Below are 21,141 nucleotides of genomic sequence, written 5' to 3'. Positions count from 1 at the left end.
TACTTTTTTTGGCCCGTACAAACATAGTCTAATACTACTTTTTACAAACATCGAGAGAGCTCATTGTTGGGGGGTATCATACATTAACGTGAAGGCCAGTAACTGCAAAGCCAGACTCCTTTTCGCGCCTACCCATACCATACAGACATCCTCATAAAGCAACCTTCGCCCCCAACGAGCGCGTCGTCGAGCCTCGACCAATGTCATACGGTTGATTGGGCATCACCGGACTGGGCCGCATGGGTTCCTGCAACAACTCCGTAGACAACTCAAGCATCCCCGCCTTTGGGCGCCGGAGTGGATCCCGGGAGACGACCTTCCCTGGCCATCCTCTCAATCTTCCTCTTCCACCGCTCATTGTCCCTCTGTCTGTCCTTCTCCGTCTTCTTGGGCTTCTTGACACGGGAGTCCTGAGTCGTCGCGGAGAGCGTGCTACGTGCTGGGCTGTGGGACGCCTGACGGGAGGGGGTGCCGAAGTTGAAAGAAGACGGTAGCGTCCGACGCGCGTGTGGTTTCTCCGGGGTCGGTCTCAAGAGATTGGCACGAGAAGCGGATGGCATGGGCTTCTGTGCCGAGGACCGTGTCTCTGCTATGCTTGCGACGCGCTGCACCTGCTCAGATGCGGCAGGTACCTGCGGCGGAGTAGCTCGAGTAGGGAACGGAGGATTGGGACCTTGCATGGGCTCATGCTTGATAGAAGCCTGCTGGCCGACGAACTTGGGTGGCGCTGGACGGAGTCGCGGGTTGCTGGAGATGAACACGACATTATCGTCTTCCGTAGGAGTGGCCGCTTTCTGGCGGTTACTAGAAAGGAATACCACGTTATCGTCCTCGGCGTCAATAGCCGCTTCTTGACGCTGCATCTTTGGCGTAGCCGACACATGCTTTTCTGGGGTATTCTCATCCACCATTCGCTGCTTGCCCTTTTCCCGGTTGACAGGGCTCAACTTCAGCTCATCAGAAGAGGCTGCTGGGTTAGGATGCTCAGACGTCGTCTTCTGTTCTTGAACACGCGGCTGTTCGTCCTGTACCGTTCTCTGCGCCTCGGGGACACCTTGGGTCTGAAGTGGTGAGCTCGGAACAGGTACGCTCGCAGCAATCTGAGCAGGCTTGGTGCGATCTCCAGGCGAAGGACTGGTTATATGTGCGTCGTTCCTATCAGTCGCCGGCAAGTTGGTCGGCAAGGCAGTCGGCAGTTTGGCGGTGGCCGGCGATGGTGAAACTTCCGGTGAAATTGTGCTACTGGCGGACTTTGATTCATCGGGATAGATCTCAAACACTCGACTCAGACTTTCGACTGTTACGACGTTCCTTTGGAATACCGGCCTATCAACATTTCCGACATACCATTTGACGGCTGTAATGGGCTTCTCGGGGGGAATGGCTTTGTCCATCCTGTCCATATACTGAATGTAGCCATCCCCAAAAGCCCGGATGAAGTCGTCATAAAGCCATTTCGGCAGCGTTTGCTTGCGCTGAATGTACTCGACAACCAGGCATGCCCTGACGAAATCCATGAGGCTTCCCGAGTAGGATGGGTAAGCTGCACAGAAAGCTTCGTAGGGACTTCGCGTAAACTGCTCCGCAATTGTCTCATCTGAAGGGCCTGATGGCGGTGCCGGTGTAGCGTTTGCGTTTGCGTTGTCCTCGACATTCATGGTAGGCAACTTCTCAGCCGCGGCAGAATTGACGCGACGCTCGAGACGTGCCGCCGCCGCAGCAGCCTTGGCAAGTGACGCATCCCTCTTCTCTTTTTTCTCCTGTTCTGCCTGTCGTGCCGTCTGGACCAGAAATTCGATAGACTCGTGGCTGAGGTCATCAGGAAATGAGAGCCTCCCGTTGCTATGCTGAGAAGCTTGACGAAGAGGACCATCGGGCTGAGACCACAAGCTTCCGAGATTGATAGCCCTCTTTTCGGCCAGAAGAGTAATACGCTTCAATGTCTCCAGACTGCTTCGTGAAAGGCGTGTACGATGTTGTTGTAGGCCCACAGGAAGCCAATCAAGCTTCTTCATTCCCCAAACGTCATCCAGCCAGCTTCTGAGATCTTCCCTGAGTTCCTCTTCGTCCGGCACCATGAGTTCAGGCAGCGGGGGGTTTCCTGAGGTTTCGCCCATCACAACGTCAACTTCGGGCGGATTAGCTGAGAGCGTGGCCTGGTACTGCAGGAGGTTTTGTTCAAGGCCTGCAGGCCTGACCGGGGTTACTTGGCGTTCCTCTTCAGGAGCTCTGAGTCTGCCCGGAACGGACTGGTTTTCCTCGTGAATAGTTCCGAGTCCGCTGGAGATGGATGGACGCTCCTCTTCAATATTTCTGGCTCCGCCTGATATGTCTTGGCGTCCCTCTTCATGATTGTTGGCTTCGCCTGAGGTGCCTTGACGTTCCTCTTCATGAGTTCTGGCTTGGCCTGGGGTATCTTGAACCACTTGATTCTCTTGAGGCGTTCGGCTTTCGGTGGCGTAGGTCGATGCAATGAAAGCGCCTGAGGATGCTGGCAGTACTTTCTCACGAGACCGAGGCTGAGAAAGCGGAATTATAGGCTCATCAGCAACTGTTGGTGCGGAGGACGACCAGTCAGCAGCGGAGATGACCTTCATGTTCCGCCTCTTCTTAGGAGTCGATGACTTCGCGGGGCTCTTAGCGTCGTTGTAAGTCGAAGGAATCATGCTGCCTTGGCCGCATGGTGGGCTGGTCACAGCTTGAGAAGCAGTCAGCAGACGTGCCGCAGCTTTGTTGGTCCAAGGTGTTGCTTGGTCGATGGCATCAGGGATGCACGTCTCTAGTTCATCGTCCAGGCCGGCGCTGCTCGAGGGGAAGGTGCCAATGCGAGGTCTTTTCGGGCTCGGCTGAAGAAGCCCGGCAGGTGGATTGGGGCGCTTCGGAGCAGGTGCAATGGGGGACGACTCGTATCGAGGCGGGCTGCTTGGGAGGCCTGCAATTGGTGAAGGTGGAGGCAACTGGCTTTCCACTCCAAGTTGAGACTTGATGGAGAGGCAGGGCGATGAATTTCCAACTCCTGAAATTCCAGGTCTCTCTGGAGACGATGGCCAGGAGACTGGTGTTCCTGGAGCAGAGGAGACAGGTGATCCATCAGCCCCATCTGAGAAGGTATTGACTGTCTGTGACTTTGCTGGTGCTGTCAAAGAAGGTGCGCTTGAAACGGGCGGCTGTGGCTTCTGTGCAGGGGGTGGAAGGGTGTGAGCTGTATGGAAGTCCTTGAGGCTCTGAATGACCTCTGGGGGCACATTTGCATCTTCATTGTTGCCTTTGATGCCCATGAACCAGGAATCGGAGCGGTCCAAGAGCTTCTGCTGATTTTTGTGAATCCTTGTCAGGCTCCGTGGGACTGATTTTCCACTTAGAAGCGCATGGAATGATTGTGGCGTGCTAGAGAAGCCTGAGCTGCTTCCTAAGCTGGCCATCGTGACGGTTGCAAAGGTGCAGCTAGTAAGTTCTTTGCATCTGTGTGGTGCTCAGATCGGCTGCTTTTTTTTGTGAGTTAAACGAGCAGACGTAAGTAACGAAAAACAACACGATCTGGGTGCAGAAGTAAGTTTGTATGTCCAGTTGAAGTGAACAAAAATAAGCCTGCCTTTTGGAGTGATTCACACCCAGGCTGTGATTGTGACGATGTTCCTGGGTAGATCTGAGTGTCAACGAGGTGACGCGCTAGGAATTTTGGGGCGCGTTTTTTGGTGTCGGACCCTTGAACCATCTGAATGAAGGTGACCAGCACTGAGGGTGCTCAGTGCTCCAGGGCAGCTGGCAGACAGCTGTGGGGCAGCCTCAGCTCGCCCTGCCCTTGTCCCAACCATCCAGCCTCGGAATGCCAAAGAAGGCCCGGAGGATATCGACACCACATCTTTCGGTACGTACTTCCTGCAAGTGGGACCGGCTGGTGTCGGAATGCCGGGAATGGGTACCGGGTACATCCACATGCACTGCGACTGCTACAGCCTATCCCGCTGCAACGGCGGCTCTTTACGAATGCCTCACTTTCCCGAGCTACCTTACATCACTGGACGGAATCATCTCAAGGTGGAAGGGAGGTATTATCACCACCGCCACACTTTACAGCTAGTAGCCTGGACTTGCCGTCATCAAGTCGCAAAACTGCCAGCTGGACCCAAGGTGCAACACCAGCTTCGTCATCCCCCGTTTGACGATTCCACCAACCTGGCAGCCGCTGGGCCACGCGGGCCTAGACCTTGGAGGAATAGCGCTGGTTGGTTTCGCAGTAGCCCACGGATAGGCAGCCTCTAAAAGGCTCCCGGTGCCGAACTTGAAGACATTAGCTCGTCCTGCAGACTAAGGTACGGATACCTAAGACAACACACCACATCCTTCGCTGCTTCGTCGCCTTACACGACTAGAACCTGACCTTCGCCACGTCGTTTCTCCTCATCGTCACCTGCGCCTCTCTTTGATCCATATCTTTACCCGCGATCCTGCCGACAAACGGCATTCCGATATCCTCATATCCCTAGATTACCGAAAGCTTTCCACTTCGACCACCCATCTGCCCACGACAGCACACACCGATTCTACACGCGTTAGGAGACGACGAGGGGAAGCGCTGGAGTTGAAGACCCCTCACTTGACCACGTTTTCCCGCAGGCGTCATGTCAGTCTGAGAGCGAAACACGCCTGCGCTGCTCCCGATGCCTTAGAACCCCGAACCTCTCGAACCCCTCGCTTCCACCGTTGCCCCGCGCAAGATGGCTAGCAACAACGTTCCGAAACCAAACTCTCCGGCTGTCTTGTCGACGCCTCCGGGCTTTCGAAGCCGTCACGACTCCATCAACTCTATATCGACGGCTTCGCAGGCCGACAAGGACCAGCTGGCCCATACTCTCAACAGGATTCATACCTCTGCGAGCCAGTCCGACTCCCTTACGACCTTCAACGACTTCGCTCCCCCTCCATCTTCGCTCCCAGCGACCGAAACAAAGGCTTTGACCGGCGAGTACGTACAAAATGGACTCAGTGGACTGTACAGCCGTCTCAAAGAGGCTGTTGGTGCCGTTGGCACGAGGGCGCAGGATGCAGATGATGCAGACAGTTTCGACGCCGCTTCAAAACGCAGCACCAGCACGACGGCTACTTCGGTCAAGACTCCAACTACATCTCTTGCGCGTGTAGAGACTGCCGCAACGGTTTCCTCTTTCAACTCGTCCGCGACCAACGATGGTCCTATGACGGCCACGACCTCTTCAGGAATAAACACGACTTTGTCCGACAGCCTGTCTCAACCACCTCAGTCCTCCAAGGCGACCTCGATAGCTGCGATGACGGCTTCCAAGTCGAGTACATCTAGTCGACAGAGCAGCTTACCCAGTGTGGCTAAAGCATCGGCGGTCACGGCCATCAACCCAGAGGTTGCGCCTGCTACAGCAACAAGAAGCTTGGCACATGCTGAAGATGGACCTATTCGGTCCTCTGGGAGGCGAAGCATCAGCAAGCCGGATTCCCGGCCACTTGTGATCGGTGAAGGCTCTCACAAGTTCGACGTCCTCGAACCCAAGCCCTCCGTCGCTCTGGATCGAAGCCACGCGAGCTCTCGATCCAGACGCGAAGACATCACGATCGTTGATGGTCCTGCCGAGAAGCCCTTGAGTCCCATCAAAACAAATGCCCCGCCGCTGCCTAAGTTACAGACGACGGACCCTCGATCGCCAGTTTCTTCAGCTGCGTCAATGCTTATTGCTCCCAAAAGACCGGCTGTCATCGACCGCATCAGTCGCTCTAGATCGCCAGGGTATGCGCCCTCACGATCATCGTCCATGGAGCATGTCACCGCAGAGCCCAGCCCGATCAGCACTACTGCTCATGACTCGGTGTACCATGATTCTTTTGCCCACGATTCTCAGCCGAAGCACGGAAGAACTGGAGCGCTGCGGATTCCTGGCACAACGACGAACGAGGGCGCGCCGGAACAAGTCAATGCGAGACTCGATCGTATGCGAAGACAGGTGTTAAGTAAAGAATTCTGGATGGCCGACGAGACTTGCAAAGAGTGCTTTATCTGTGGACAACCATTCTCAGCATTCAGAAGGAAGCACCATTGCAGAACTTGCGGTTGCATCTTCGATTCCAAATGTACCTCCATCATTCCGGGCTCAAAGTTTGGAATGACCGGAACCTTGCGAGTTTGCAAAACATGTCTGAAAGTCATCAACCAACGCCTTTACGAGGGTAGTGGTTCGGAAGACTCCGGGGACGACTCATTCTTGCCAGCCATCTTCCGACAAACAAAGGCTACCCCGAAGGTCACTCAGGTTGAGGCCGAGGTTGCAGAACCCAGTTTCGCTGATAGGATGGAAGGTTTGGATGACGCCAGATCTGTCCAAACACCCATGATGGCCATTCCCACCAGGCGGATCAACGACTCTAACAGAAATTCGGCCATTTTGGAAATAGACGCGCCGCAGCTCAGTCGCCCGAGCTCGTCTCGGTCTTTGAGATCTTTGACTTCTGCCAATCGTCCGCAATCGTCGGGTCACAAGAGACATCATTCGAAGCATCACAACAACTTTCTCGCGCGGTTCAAGCCGATGCCAATGCCGGATGTCGACAGAGCCCCTTTTCGCAAAGGCATAACCGACGAGATGACAAAGAAGCCAAAGTATCCTGCATTTCACGACGACAATATCATCGATCCGGAGCTGGCCGCTTATATGTCAGACGAGTCCAGCGGCGACGAACAAATGAGCATTTTTGCCACCATGTCAAGTGCCGATCTCCAACCTTCCAGCTACGACCACGAGAAGTCCAGTTTCGGACCGTTTTTGAGCGCGGGTAGAAGACATCGATTGGGCCGAGGCGAGAAGAGTGTTAGTGGACTGAGCTTCACCAGTCGCGGGATGGACGATAATGCCGGTTCTGGTAGCCTCATTGGGCATGGACGACCAGCTAGGAGACGCAACTTGAGCAACGTGAGCCACCAAATGCGGTCTCCGCGCCCAAAATCCGGCATCTTCAAGGGTCCCTCAGCGTCGAACGAGCACGTATTTACCATCGAGAACCCCGCCATTGAAGCAACCAAGCTCACCAGGAGCGACTCCATGCAAGATGACAAACAGCCGCAGGTGGAGTTGAATCCATCAAGCATGTTACATGTGAAAAAATTGCTGCATCAGCTTCTCGAAGATTCCGGAATACCAAATGTGCCCGCCTGGGAGAAGGCCTTGGTTCCCATCTTGCTTCAATGTACGGATGACGTTACTCCCGACATTAGAGCAGGGGACGACATGGACATTCGGCATTACGTCAAACTCAAGAAGATTCCGGGAGGAAAACCTGGAGACACCAGCTATGTCTCCGGAGTTATCTTCACCAAGAACCTAGCTCTGAAGAGCATGCCTCGTCGCATCATCAATCCTCGGATTGTCATAGTTTCGTTCCCAATTGAGTACCAAAGACACCAGCAGCACTTCATGAGTCTTCAGCCAGTCATCGAACAAGAGAAGGAGTTTTTACGGATTGTGGTCAACCGCATCATCAATTTACGCCCTCAATTGTTGCTTTGCGAAAAGTCCGTCTCTGGCGTTGCTCTGCAATACCTCTCCGAGGCCAACATCGCGGTTGCCTACAATGTCAAGCCTTCCGTCATCGAAGCAGTATCAAGATGCGCAGAGACGGATATTATCTCGTCTCTTGACATGCTGGCGTTACAAGTTCAAGTCGGCAGGTCTGGCGGCTTCGAAGTTAAGACTTACGTCAACAAGAACTACCCAGGCAAGAAAAAGACGTACATCTTCCTCTCTGGATGTTCCGAAAAGCTTGGCTGCACCATCGCCCTGCGTGGAGACTCTACAGAAGTCCTATCGAAGATGAAGAAGATCACTGAATTCATGGTTTACGTCGTGTACAACCTGAAGCTGGAAACATGTTTAATGAGGGACGAATATATTCAGCTGCCTGCTGAAGTTGATGAATCGTCATCCTTGGCATCATCCCTCCGTCAACCAGCCGAAGACGGCTCCCGGTCCCTTAGCGCGTCCATGGAGAGCGCAAAGAATGACCAATCCCTCGTTAAGACATCGCCATCTGAGTCTGAAATTCCTTCTCAGACCAGCAACGGCACATCCATGGTCACTGCCGAGGGCACTGTGTCGTCCGACCAAACCGAAGAACCATCGGTGGACGAGAGGCCGAAACCTGTCTCTATGCACACCTCCCACGTCCCGCCGACGTCTCCTGAGTCACAGGTGCCCGAAGACGTTCCGATGCCAACTTATTACAGCGATATGGTTGCAAGATATGAGACCAAGATTCTGTCTGCGTCTCCATTTGTCAAATTTGCTCAGCCCTACCTGCTCATGAAAGCCCGCGAGCAAGAGCGGAGACTGGTCTACCTGAAAAGGTTGCGGGACCAGGACGTAATAGAGGAGCAAACCGATGCTGAGAAGTCTAAGTCCCAGAAGTTTCAGTTGATAAAACCTGAAATGGTTCATGCAATTGGACAGAAAGCGCCACGCCAAATTATGGAGGTGCTTCATGCCGTTCACGACGCCGAGTACGACAAGGCACTTTACAACTACCAGACTCAGACAAGACAATGGGAGAATTACATCCAAGGCAACCTCGACTTGTTCGATCCTTACTCCCATCAGAACATTGTCGTTCTGTACTCGGAAATTTGCACAGAGACGAAGATCCCTTGCCAAGAACCTGGACTCATAGCCATCGGGTTCTACGACGAACACGTCGATGACAGCGGAAGCATGTATCCTGATTGCACACTCGGTCAGTATATTGAAGATCTCTGTGTCAACAATGACTCTATTTGCACAGCCAATGGGTGCGATCGGAAGATGACAGAACATCACCGCACCTACGTACACGATGAGTCGCGGGTCACAATCTTCGTCGAGCAGCCAACCCTTAAGCAGAGACGTAATATTGACGGCATAACTATGTGGAGCTATTGCAAGATCTGCAAGAAGAATTCGCCTGAGATGGGCATGTCCGATAGCACCTGGAAGTACTCGTTCGGGAAATATCTCGAGCTTCTTTTCTGGAGCAGAGGTTTGCGGCTCCACGACATGACGGGATGTGCTCATGATCATCATCGAGATCACATTCGATATTTCCAGTACCGCGACACATGGGTTAGAATTCATTACGACCCAATCGACCTCCTCGAAATCATTGTTCCCAGGGCTCGGATCACCTGGAAGGTGGAGAACGACCTGAAACTCAAGAACGAAATATTCAACAAGATCGAGGAGCGATGGGTTCGCTTCATGAATTCCGTCAAGCTGAGAATCAAGAGCATCCGCATCGACAGCGTTCTCCCCGAAAAGGCAGAGGCCTGTAAGGCTGAAGTTGACAGACTCGCCAAGAAAGCTCAGGAAGATCAGCTCCTGCTGATCCGCTGTCTGCAAGAGACCTACGTCAACTCCAAGTACTACGAGGTCATTCCTTTTAATGCGATTGTCAGAGAAATGTTGGAGAAAGCAGGAGACTGGGATGCCTCATTCTCCAAGTTCGAGGTCGACTTCCTGCCAGACAAGGATCTGCGGCAGTTGACAATGATTCAACTCAAAAAGATCTTCACCGACAATGAGTCGAGAGAGTCCCTTCCTTCGACAGATGGCACCGCATCAACGGTTGATACGGGAGATCTTCCTTCGCAAACGTTCTCGGATGTTGACGAAAAGGTCTCAACTCAGCCGACGGATGCGACAGAGCCCAGTGCAGACGAAATTACGGACCAGCCCAAGACCGAGGACGAAGAAAAGGGGGATGACGGAGGACAAGTGGAAGAGCAAGAAGAAAGCCAGGAAAGCCAGGAGAAGGAACCCGAATCCGAGGCGGCGTCAGTGCCAATTTCTGTTCCCGACTCTACTCAGGAGACAGATCAGCAGCCGGAACAGAAGGACAAGGCCATTTCCCAAGAAGAATCGACTTCGGAAGCCAGCAAGATCAGCACACCGGCCGAAGCTGTACTTGAGAGAGTAGAGCCTTTGGATCTCGCCACATCAAGCTCACCTACAGTGAAAACCTCATTCTCGCTGGCACCCGCCTCAGAGAACGCAGACAAGTCATCAGTTCTGGCCACTATCGAGCCAGCGTCCCCTGGTGCCAGGCCTCCGCTAACCACGATGTCCACCGGTGTTTCGTTATCCGAGAAAGTCGAACAGCTTCGCCGTGAGCATCAAGCCATGGGTGCAGAAACACCTACGACAGAAGAGCCGGTCGAGGCGCCGCCAAAGCCGAACCCAGAGCGTCTTATCGCCCGCAGAGCTCCGATGATTAGAACTCTATCGCAGCCTGGGCAGACACTGCCGCGGTCGCAGTCAAGCTTTGGCAAGCCGATTATGCCGAAGGATGCCAGTGATACCTCAACTGAATCGTCATTCAAGATCGATAAGAAGCCGTTCGATCGCCTCGGTTTGGGTATGAAAAGCCATAGGAAAGCTGGTCCATCCTCCATTCCTCGCCTGATCACCAAGAAGAAGGATACACACGTGTCTTCACAGGTGTCTAGAATTGCCCGACACTTTGAGCAGTTGAGCCGCGAGTTCGAGAAAGAAAGGCAACGCGAAGATCGGAGAAAGCGCCTGGCTAAGGGACCCCAGCCCCGGGCTGGACTGCCACGATCAGCCACTAAGGCCATTGTGGAGGTCTACCATAATATCGACAACGCCGTACAGGAGCCTGGGCCATCGACAACGGATCACAACAACGACATCAAGATCCTTGAGCCCAAGACAGCTCCTGTCACTCCCGCTCCAGACACGGTCCACACGGAACCTACGCCTGAGCCACCCGTGGAAGACACACAGCCAGTTCCCGAGGCACCTCCTCCCGTAGACGAGCATCATGTCGGTGGAGAAACAGATGACACCGCAACAGTTACTGCCAGCCACGGTGGCTCCGACGATGAGGGGCAAAGCGACAACGAACAGTCCATTCTTGACGACTTGCTCCCCGATGTGAAGGAACTGGCTGATTCTCTGGAGCCCAGCACGGAAATTCCATTGGAACTGCCCAAACACCAGAAGACCAGTCTAATGAAGATGCTCACAAACTTCTGGGCCGAGCGATCTGCAAGTGGCTGGCCTCAGCTTGACTACCCAGTAAACGCCAGCGATCACATCTTTCTCGACTCAGACGTCATTGTGCGAGAGGACGAGCCGAGTTCCGTTATTGCATTTGCCCTCAGCTCGGACGACTACCGAACAAAATTGGCCGACATCCGCCGCCAAGAACGGATCGCGATTCAGAAAGATCACGAAGCTTCAAATCTCGACGGCAAGTCTTCTGGCATGTCCGACACTGGGGGCGAATTCGTCATGGCTGAGGGTGAGTTGGAGAAGAGTCTACTCAGGGCGACTGGTACCCACTTGAAGTACCAGTTCAAAGAGGGCTCTGCAACAATGCTCTGCAAAATCTTTTACGCGGAGCAATTTGATGCGTTGCGTCGGAAATGTGGCGTGGCGGATCGCATTGTTGAGTCCCTGTCTAGGTGTCTGAAATGGGATTCGAAGGGAGGCAAGACCAAGTCAGTGTTTCTCAAGACCCTCGACGACAGGCTTGTGTTGAAAGGACTGTCTCCAATCGAGACCTCTGCTTTCTTACGATTCGCGCCAGCCTACTTTGGCATCATGGCGGAGGCTCTGTTCCACGACCTTCCGTCCGTGATTGCCAAGATGTTAGGCTTCTTTCAGCTTATCATCAAGAACCCAGTCACCGGCGTGGAGATCAAGTTGGACCTGCTGCTCATGGAGAACCTTTTCTACGATCGAGGACCGACACGCCTCTTCGACTTGAAGGGTTCCATGCGCAACCGTAAAATCCAGTCCACGGGCGAACAGAACGAGGTGCTTTTGGACGAAAACATGGTAGAGTTCATTTATGAGTCGCCTCTGTTCGCGCGAGAGCATTCCAAGAAGCTGCTGAGGGCATCGGTAAGTTAGTCGAGGCCAATTTTCCAGAGCATTATTCTAACAGTATAGGTGTGGAACGATACCCTATTTCTTGCGCGGCAGAATGTTATGGACTACTCGTTGATGATCGCGGTTGATGAGTCCAGAAAGGAGTTAGTCGTCGGCATTATCGATTGCATCCGCACATACACGTGGGACAAGAAATTAGAGAGTTGGATCAAAGACCGCGGTTTCGCAGGCGGTGGCAGGAACCGTCCAACGGTCACCAGTCCAAAGGAGTACAAGTCTCGTTTCAGAGAGGCAATGGCCAGGTAAGAGTTCTCACAAATGTTTTGGCGGCTTGTTGTTCTGACATTTGGCCCAGGTACATCCTCCAAGCACCAAATTGCTGGCATCAGTTCGGTGTGCCTCAGCAGATGGCCAACACCATGAGGCCGCGATTCGAATCAGACACCAAGCCGGAGTGAAGTATACTATAAACTACCTTATGGTAGCAAGACTCTCTCCTTGGACAGTCAGAGGTTATTGCATTGCAGGCGTTCGTCAGATTAGGGATAGGCAGGATAAGCACGGAGTTGGTCAATGTCAGAGTCGTCTTTCATTTATAGCATAGGGCAGGGGGCGCAGTGTTATGGCGTTGATGAATCACGGCCGTCGGTTCCAGATACCCGTTAATGAAATGAATGACCCTACATAATCTCAATCATCTGAATATCCTCGTGTTGATGAAATGGCTGATCTTGGTGCCTTGGGGCGCAGGGCAGGCGCTGGAATGGTGAGGTTCTCTGGGGGCACCGCTAAGCGGCCAGGATCGATCCACTAAAGATACTCTCAGCGACTTCTGGACGTGCCCAGGCGCACCTGCTGTGGCTAGGCAACCCAGCTCAACTCAAACACCACTTCACCCACCATTTCTCAAGACCGGACATACGACGCGGCTCAAAGCCTTCAGATTCTATCACCCAAAAGCAAACTTTCCGACTGTTCTCATGTCAATAGACCTCAACTGGGAGACGCTCACTGCGGGTCCGGACGGGGAGGCACTGGCCCTGAGCATCCGCGACTTCATCCACACAAAATTCCAGGCCGTCCCACTACCACGCTTCATCAAGTCTGTCAAAGTACACGATTTCGAGTTCGGCACTATCGCACCGGAGCTTGAGCTCAAGGACATCACAGACCCCTTACCAGACTTCTACGAGGAGAATCCAGACATCGAGGATGACGAGGAGGAGGAGGATGACCCTGAGCCGTCGCCCCCAACGCCGCAACAAGTCCCACGTGAGATGAGGGCCGCCGAGAGGATGAGGCAGAGAGAAGAGGCCTCGCTGCCATCGAGGCTGAGAACGAACACGCTGAGGGGCCAGTCCGGAGACTTTCCGAGCCCGTTTCTGGGGGTCTCGACGCCGGGGATTCTGGGCGGCACGTCGAATTTGCACTATTTTCAGTCGCATCTCGGAACGGGTTGGTCAGGGACGCAGACGCCTCTTGCGGCGGTGGCCGGCGCGCACATGGGTAACAGGATGGACTCTTCCGCCGCCGTGTCTCCCGTGAGCTCGCCGATGGTTCACTCGCCGAGCCACAGCCGTCAAGCCTCGCTGAGCTCGATATCGCCCAGCGACTTCAGCCCGGCCGCTTTCGCCCAGCAGCAACAGCAACAGCTGCAACAAGACCTGCGGGAGAAGGCGAGCGTGTCGACGTTGGCACCCACGTCTGCGGGGGCTTCGAGGCCGCCGACGAGGGACATGCATGTCCCTTCTCCTGCTGCAGCAGGGTCTGCGCCGATACAGGAGGAAGACGACGAGGAGCCGAACGAGAACGCGGCGAGGTTCCGGGAGCCTCGACCGGATGATCTACAAGCAGTTTTCAGGATCCGGTACGCCGGCGACGTCAGGCTGCGGCTGACGGCGGAGATTCTGTTGGATTACCCGATGCCTAGCTTCGTGGGGATTCCCGTGCAGCTGAGCGTGACGGGGCTGACGTTCGACGGCGTGGGAGTCATGGCGCATATCCGTAAGAGGGTGCACTTTTGCTTCCTGAGCCCCGAGGACGCGGTGACGGCGGTTGGCGCGGACGAGGCTGGGCCAAGCGAGCCTGGGAAGAGGTTCGGTGGGCTTCTGCAGGAGATACAGGTCGAGAGCGAGATAGGATTGAGGGATGGTGGGAAGCAGAGCCTCAAGAACGTGGGCAAGGTGGAGAGGTTCGTGCTGGAGCAGGTGAGGAGGATATTTGAGAACGAGTTCGTGTATCCCAGTTTCTGGACGTTCTTGGTTTAGACAGGGCTTTGGCATTCATCAGGTGGCATTAAAATCGTGGGCATCAGAGACAGGCGATTTCAGGTTACAAAGGCATGCATATTTGCTACAGTGGTATCTACTCGCAAAAGAAGAACTTTCGCCTCTCAAAAATCGACGTAAATCATTAGGTGAGCGTGCTCTTGAATCCCTGGTAGGCCTGCTGGATATCCATCTCCAACTCACGAGCCTGCTGCTCGCTCAGCTCGTCGGTGGCCTTCATCTGGTTCAACGTGATGAGCCACTGGACGATCTTGCCCCTACTGTCGAAGTCGCGGTCCGTCACCTTGTTGACCGACTGGATGACGTCGGAGAGCAAGGGGTGCAGCTGATCCTTGGATAGAAGGCCCAGCTTGACGGCGTCGAGGAAGGTAATGAACTCCTGCGTCGCCTCCAGAATCAGGGCTCCGCTGGTGTTACCTGCGGCGCTTGGGGCTGGAGGAGCGCTCGAGGAGGCGGTCACGGTGGTCGAGGGCATTCCGACGCGGATGCGCTCTGTGGCACGGGGAACTTCGAGCTGTTGAATAGGCCTGTTAGCGCTGAAGCCACGCAACGATGAGATAACAAATTGTGTTATGGTCAAACTCACATCCCATTCTGCCTTGAACTCTTCCAGGCCTCTGAAGGCCTTTGCGACAGTCTCGTCAGCCAAGATGGACTTGTATTGCTTCAGTGAGCGTTCGCAGATCTCGGTGTAATCGGCCTCGGGTATGGCGTCCTTCAAAAAGGCCTTCTCGAGCTCGTCAAGGGTCACGATGATACTGAAGATCTCGGCAAGCGAGTCTTGCAGGTCGCGCTCGGCGCGGGTGTCGGCTAGCTTCACCTCCTGTTGTGACGCATCATCGTGTTAGCACAGATGCGCTGCGGGGGCGGGGCAGACGGAGACGTCAGAAGGCGAAGGGACGAAGAGTACGGTACCTCATCGAGATTGATCGTTGCTGATAGTGTTGTGTTCGGGATGTAGCTATGCGGCGTCGGCGCATAGGGTTGCCGGGGCATCATCTTCGCGGCTGAGGTCGAATCGTTGACGGCGTCATGGTCGATCTGCAAGTCGTCACAGCTTCGAGCTGTCGAGCTCGGCGTGTCGCAGCCAGGCACACGCCAAAGTCAGACAAGGGTGTCGAGGTTCCATTCCTCAGCAGGAGCCTCAGCTCTGGCGCGTGGGGCACGCTTTGGCGCTAGTCCTATAACGGTATGGGCTTAACCGATAAGATAACAGAAAATTTTTGGACGCCGCGAACCGTTCTGCTACTGTGAAAGTTCCTGTCCCACGGTCCCTGCAGCCAAACCACCTCTTCTCAATCCCCCCTCTACGAAAGCAGGACCCCAATTGACCGGCCCCCTCCAAACCGTTCATCATGGGTTCCGGCAAGAAGAACCTCAAGGCGACGAAGAAGTTCGAGAAGAAGCACCTGAAGGGTGTTCTCGACAAGAGGAAGGAAACCGCCAAGATCAAGCAGCGCGTTCAGACCAAGGCGAAGAAGCAGGCGAAGAAGCCCAAGGATGCAGAGTTCTTCAAGAACAGCAATGGCGCGGAGGCTAAGCCTAGGAATGCCAAGGATGCCAACGTCAGCGCCATGAGCGTGGACGACTTCTTCCAGGGCGGCTTCGAAGACATCATCGACAAGAAGAAGAGCAAGAAGCAGCTCGGCAAGCGGAAGCGCGATGCGCCCGAGGGCGACGACGAGGACTCCGACGAGGACAGCGGTTCGGATGTCTCCGTCGAGGAGCAGCCGGTTGCCAGCGACAGTGAGGACGGTGGCGACGACGACGATGACGAGGAGGACGAGAACCTTGGCATGTCCAAAGAAGCCATGGATAAGCTCGCCAAGGACGACCCTGAGTTCTACAAGTTCCTCAAGGAGAACGACCCCGAAGCCCTCGACTTTGACGAGAACGACGACATGGCCGAGATTGACGAGCTGAGCGCCGGCAGCGACCAGTCCGAAGACGAGCAGCCGAAGAAGAAGCGCAAGAAGGAGGAGCCCGAGGAGGAGGTCCTCCCCGACAACGAGCTCACGCGCGAGATGGTTGCCAAGTGGAAGAAGTTGATTGAGGAGAAGCAAAGTCTGCGCGCCGCGAGACAGGTCGTTCTGGCCTTCCGCTGTGCCGCTCACCTCAATGAGGACGACGCCGAGGAGAACAACGCCGCCCAGAGATACAGCATAAACAGCCCCGAGGTGTTCCACGATGTCCTGATCGTGGCTCTCAAGCTGGTTCCCGCCGTCATCTCCCATCACCTGCCCATCAAGGAGTCTGCTTCAGGCAAGATCTACGTTCCGACCGACTCCAAGAAGTTCCACACTCTGTCCATCATGATCAAGACGTTCACGGCAGCCATCATCCACCTTCTCAGCACCCTCTCCGACGACGCAACTCTAAAGCTTACCATTGGCTCATTAGAGCCTCTTGTGCCCTACCTGTTGTCTTTCCGCAAGCTTCTCAAGGTCCTGATCAAGACCGTCGTCAACTACTGGGCCAGGCCTGCCAGCTCAGAAGCCACCAAGATCACCTCTTTCCTTGTTCTGCGGAAATTGGTGGTTATCGGAGACAAGGGTGTTCGTGAGAGTGTTCTGAAGGCAACATACCAAGGACTCGTCTCAGGATCAAGAGCAACCAACGCCAACACCATCCGGGGCATCAACCTGATGAAGAACTCTGCAGCAGAGCTTTGGGGCATTGACCAGAACGTTGGCTACACGACAGCCTTCAACTTCATCCGCCAACTCGCCATCCACCTGAGGAACAGCATCGTCAAGAAGGAGAAGGATTCGCACAAGGTCGTCTACAACTGGCAATACACCCACTCGCTCGATTTCTGGTCCTGCGTGCTGGCTGAGCACTGCAGTCCCTTGAAGGAGGCGGAAGCTGGCAAGGAGGGCCAACTGAAGCTTCTGATCTACCCTCTGGTGCAGGTGACCTTGGGCGCGATGCGTCTCGTTCCTTCATCCACATTCTTCCCCCTGCGGTTCCACCTGATCCGCTCTATCTTGCGTTTGTCCCGTGCAACAAATACCTACATCCCTCTGGCGTCTGTCCTTCTCGAGGTTCTCGAGTCAGCTGACATGAAGCGTTTCCCCAAGGCGTCTTCTATCAAGCCGCTTGAATTCAACCTCGCCTACAAGGCACCCAAGTCGTACAACCGCACTCGTGTCTTCCAGGATGGTGTGGGTGAGCAGTTGGTTGAGCTCTTCAGCGAGTACTTTACCATTTGGGCCAAGAACATTGCCTTCCCCGAGTTCTCTCTGCCCGTCATTATCCAGCTGAAGCGCTGGGTCAAGCAGGCGCGCAAGATCAGCACTGGCAACAAGAACAACAAGGTCATCTCCATGATCGTTCTGTTGGTGCAGAAGCTCGAGGCCAACGCGAAATTCATCGAGGAGAAGCGGGCCAAGGTCGAGTTCGCGCCCAAGGACCGCGCACAGGTGGACGCATTCTTGCGCGACTTCGATTGGGAGAAGACGCCGCTCGGTGCCTACGTCGTTGTGCAGCGCAAGATCCGCCAGGAGAAGACCAAGGCCCTGGAGGAGGCAAGGAAAGAGGACGAAAAGAAGCGCAAGGAAGAGGAGAAGCAGGCGCGGGATGCCGACGCACCGGAAGACGACTCCGAGGAAGAGTTCGGCGATGAGCTCATGGCCGACGACGACGATGCTGAGGATGTTGAAGAAATGGATGACGAGGAGGATGATGACGAAGATGTGGAGGATGACAGCGAGTAGAAGGCTGCTGCGAGAGAGCAAATGGACATATATAAAAGTGTTTGACGGCGTAGAACTGCACGCTGGTGTTTTGGGAATATCATGGAGGCAAAATGCGAATAATTCAAGAGGCTATCACCTCGTTCAACACACTGGGTCTATATCTACATTCTGCGTGAGACGCATGTAAAATGGGGAGGATTCTCCCGATCGTCACCAGCTGTGACGTTTTCGTATGTGGTTGCTGCCCATCAATTGTGACCCAGGTATGATGCAAGGATGGGGAATCAAAATTAGCACGGATAATGGCTGTACAGCGGCAGGATTGTGGCGTTTTCACCCCCAAAACTCTAGCAGCTCCGGCGGCACACGACCGAAACAGGCAAGCAGCTAGGCCCTGTCGATCTTCCCGACGTCTGCCTAGATAACCTCAGACCAACCAACCAACATCCAAATTGACTTCATCCCTTTCCACTTACCTATCTGTCCTTTTGCTCATTCCTCTTTCTTTTCAACTTTTTATTGATCGTTCCCCCCAAGTATATGACCAGACAGACCGCCAGACTGGACTTTTGGTTCGATCACGCGACAGAGTCCTCCCATCACAGCTTGCATCCAACTACCTCCCTGAATGAGGTAGGTATTGCAGACCATGGCTCCCCTTGCCGCGGACCCCCGCCAGTTGATGGTTATCCTCAACCCGGCCCGGCGCCGCGTGTTCTACACCCTGCTCTACGACATCACGGGCTATATGCGCACGCAGCTCGAGCTCAAGGACGGCAAATACAACGTCACGTCAGCCGCCGGTCCCCAAGATCGCCCTGCGGGTCCCCTTTTTGTCCCTGACGCTGCGGGCCACGGCGGTCGGAGCAGCCCGAGCCACCCGGACCACGGCGGCTCTGGGGTGCACAGCAATGAACTCATAGCTTTGCGGAGAGCTGCCTTGAAGCACTTTGATGAATGGCGCAGGGAGTTGCTCGATAAAGTGAAGGAGATTGCTTCCGCTAAGGACGATGACAAGATCCTCGAAGCCCGGAAGAAGCGTTACGACGAGATGGAGAGGCTCAAGCGTGAGTCTCCAGGGCTAGGAGAAGACCTGATCAACTTCGGAGATGCACCCAACGCCCCAGCAAAGCACGAGGTCGACAAGGAGGTGGCCATTCTGCAGGAGCATTACCACCCCATTCCTAACCGCTTCACGACTATCCCAGTTGAGGATCGAAAGGAGGTTCTCAGCTGCCTTCTCCTTCTCATTCTTTCAACAGGAAGTTACTCGGCTCACTCTAGAGTTCTGGCGCTGTACCTCTGCTCCGCTTTCGATCTTCCCATCGCAGCTCTTATACAGGAGGAGACGGAGATTGCCAAGTCTCTCGTTGAGTCCTCGACCGCCGCGGAGAACCAGAAGGCCGGGATGTCAGCTGATGCAGAGGCCGCGAAACGTCGTGAAGAGAACAAGCAGAGCCGGTTCTGGAAGGTCGGCCTGGCCTCTGTCGCTGGCGCAGCCGTCATTGGCATCACCGGTGGTCTAGCGGCGCCGGTCGTTGCTGGGGCGATCGGCGGTCTCATGGGCAGCGTTGGACTGGGTGGTGTGGCGAGTTTCCTCGGTATCTTCTGGATGAACGGAGCTCTGGTCGGCACGCTCTTTGGCGCCTACGGTGCCAAGATGACGGGCGAGATGATGGATACTTACGCCAAGGAGGTTGAGGATTTCCGCTTCCTCCCTCTTAAGGAAGAATGGGGCAAGGACTACAAACGAGCCGATCCGGATGGAAAGCAGGGTGCAAGACTGCGCGTCACTATTGGTATCAACGGATGGCTTACGAACGAGGGCGATATCACAAAGCCCTGGAGGAGTTTGGGCGACGAGTCGGAAGTGTTCGCACTGCGATACGAGATGAAGGCCCTCTTGGCGCTTGGCGCTGAGCTTCAGGATCTCGTGTCTTCATACGCTTGGAACTTCGTCAAGGTGGAAATTCTCAAGCGCACTGTCCTGGCGTCTCTCTGGGCTGCTCTGTGGCCTGCCTATCTCATCAGCGCTGCTACAAAGATCGATAACCCGTTCAATCTGGCTCGCAACCGTTCGGACAAAGCTGGCCGCGTTCTTGCCGACGCCCTCGTTGCGAAGGTCCAGGGAGAACGACCAGTTACCTTGGTAGGGTACTCACTGGGAGCTCGTGTCATCTACTCGTGTCTGAAGTCTCTTGCTGAGCGGAAGGCTTTTGGACTCGTGGACACTGTTGTCTTGATAGGTGCCCCTGTTCCCTCAAACCGGGAGCACTGGCAGGTCCTTCGCTCTGTGGTGTCTGGTCGCATTGTGAACGTGTACTCGGAAACGGATTACATCCTCGGTTTTCTGTATCGCACTACATCGCTCCAACTGGGCATTGCCGGTCTTCAAGAGGTTAAGGACATTGATAGGGTTGAGAACCTCAACCTCAGCGAGGAAGTCAGCGGACATCTGCGCTATCCCAGCTTGATCGCCAAGATCCTGACCAGATGTGGCTTCCCTAATGTCAAGGGCGGCGATGGGGCCATTGAGAAGGACGAAGACATCAAGCTTACGGACCAGGAGGCCGGTTCCCAAATGGGCGAGCTTATTCAGCTTGAAGCGGCGCCGGATCCAGAATCGGAGCCGCAGCCGATCCGGTCCAAGCAGACGGCGAGATTTCCCAACGAACTTCGACACCCTCTGCACCCCGAGCCTCCGGTGCAGAAGAAGAAGAACCCGAACCGCACTAAGGTGTCCAGAAGCGGTGGTTCTGCAGTTGATGGAGGCTTCGACCCGTTAGGTGATCAAGGTGGCGACCCTCTGAACCTGAGTGCTCTGAACCAGGTGAAGAAGCCAAAGTCACCCAGTCATGATGACCTCGCCAGCCTGGACTCTGAGTCTCGGCCAAAGCTGCCCCCAAGGCCTGCTGACCCCCTAAATCTCGGAGCTCTCAATCAGAAGAGCGAGGAGACTTCTTCCCCCAGAGCTCTGGAGAAGTCGGCGGAGCCAAGGACGGAAGTCGGTCTCCCCTACCGACCTGCTCCTGTTCAGGCATTCCAAAGCGACGGAGCGATAGACTCTCATTCTCGTCCTGAGCTTCCCCCACGACCTAAGACATTCCCTGTGCCGGTGTATGAGGAGTCGGACGACGATGATGCGAGTTTCAAGGGTATTCAGATGGTGGATAATGATGGGGATGGCGACATGACGACCTACGGGGAGCCTTTGAGGGCTGATTAAGCATTCATAGTTCAGCCACCAGA

At 54.8% G+C, this 21,141-nt stretch overlaps 6 protein-coding genes across 6 annotated transcripts; 4 read left to right on the top strand and 2 right to left on the bottom strand.

Annotated features, from left to right (window-relative positions):
* Positions 1 to 269: 269 nt before the first annotated feature.
* CkaCkLH20_06713 (uncharacterized protein) lies at positions 270 to 3,422 on the bottom strand (the record flags this gene model as incomplete). The annotated part of the gene is made up of 1 exon (XM_038889430.1): positions 270 to 3,422. The coding sequence occupies one exon, from the start codon at positions 3,420 to 3,422 to the stop codon at positions 270 to 272; it is 3,153 nt and encodes a 1,050-aa protein (XP_038745242.1).
* A 1,296-nt stretch (positions 3,423 to 4,718) lies between these two features.
* CkaCkLH20_06712 (phosphatidylinositol-4-phosphate 5-Kinase) lies at positions 4,719 to 12,364 on the top strand (the record flags this gene model as incomplete). The annotated part of the gene is made up of 3 exons (XM_038889429.1): positions 4,719 to 11,918; positions 11,967 to 12,208; positions 12,262 to 12,364. 3 exons carry the CDS (start codon positions 4,719 to 4,721, stop codon positions 12,362 to 12,364), a joined length of 7,545 nt encoding a protein of 2,514 aa, XP_038745241.1.
* A 522-nt stretch (positions 12,365 to 12,886) lies between these two features.
* Positions 12,887 to 14,173, top strand: CkaCkLH20_06711 (uncharacterized protein; the record flags this gene model as incomplete). The annotated part of the gene is made up of 1 exon (XM_038889428.1): positions 12,887 to 14,173. The coding sequence occupies one exon, from the start codon at positions 12,887 to 12,889 to the stop codon at positions 14,171 to 14,173; it is 1,287 nt and encodes a 428-aa protein (XP_038745240.1).
* Positions 14,174 to 14,318: 145 nt separating this feature from the next.
* Positions 14,319 to 15,193, bottom strand: CkaCkLH20_06710 (VPS28 protein; the record flags this gene model as incomplete). Its single annotated transcript, XM_038889427.1, has 3 exons — positions 14,319 to 14,708; positions 14,781 to 15,017; positions 15,110 to 15,193. The coding sequence occupies 3 exons, from the start codon at positions 15,191 to 15,193 to the stop codon at positions 14,319 to 14,321; spliced, it is 711 nt and encodes a 236-aa protein (XP_038745239.1).
* Positions 15,194 to 15,549: 356 nt separating this feature from the next.
* CkaCkLH20_06709 (ribosome assembly protein) lies at positions 15,550 to 17,910 on the top strand (the record flags this gene model as incomplete). The annotated part of the gene is made up of 1 exon (XM_038889426.1): positions 15,550 to 17,910. One exon carries the CDS (start codon positions 15,550 to 15,552, stop codon positions 17,908 to 17,910), a length of 2,361 nt encoding a protein of 786 aa, XP_038745238.1.
* Positions 17,911 to 18,541: 631 nt separating this feature from the next.
* CkaCkLH20_06708 (YSIRK family gram-positive signal peptide) lies at positions 18,542 to 21,118 on the top strand (the record flags this gene model as incomplete). Its single annotated transcript, XM_038889425.1, has 1 exon — positions 18,542 to 21,118. One exon carries the CDS (start codon positions 18,542 to 18,544, stop codon positions 21,116 to 21,118), a length of 2,577 nt encoding a protein of 858 aa, XP_038745237.1.
* Between the last annotated feature and the right edge of the window lie 23 nt (positions 21,119 to 21,141).

This window comes from Colletotrichum karsti (genome assembly GCF_011947395.1).
Source record: "Colletotrichum karsti strain CkLH20 chromosome Unknown Scaffold20, whole genome shotgun sequence".
Lineage (NCBI taxonomy): Eukaryota > Fungi > Ascomycota > Sordariomycetes > Glomerellales > Glomerellaceae > Colletotrichum > Colletotrichum karsti.
This window is presented reverse-complemented; position numbering and strand designations above follow the sequence as displayed.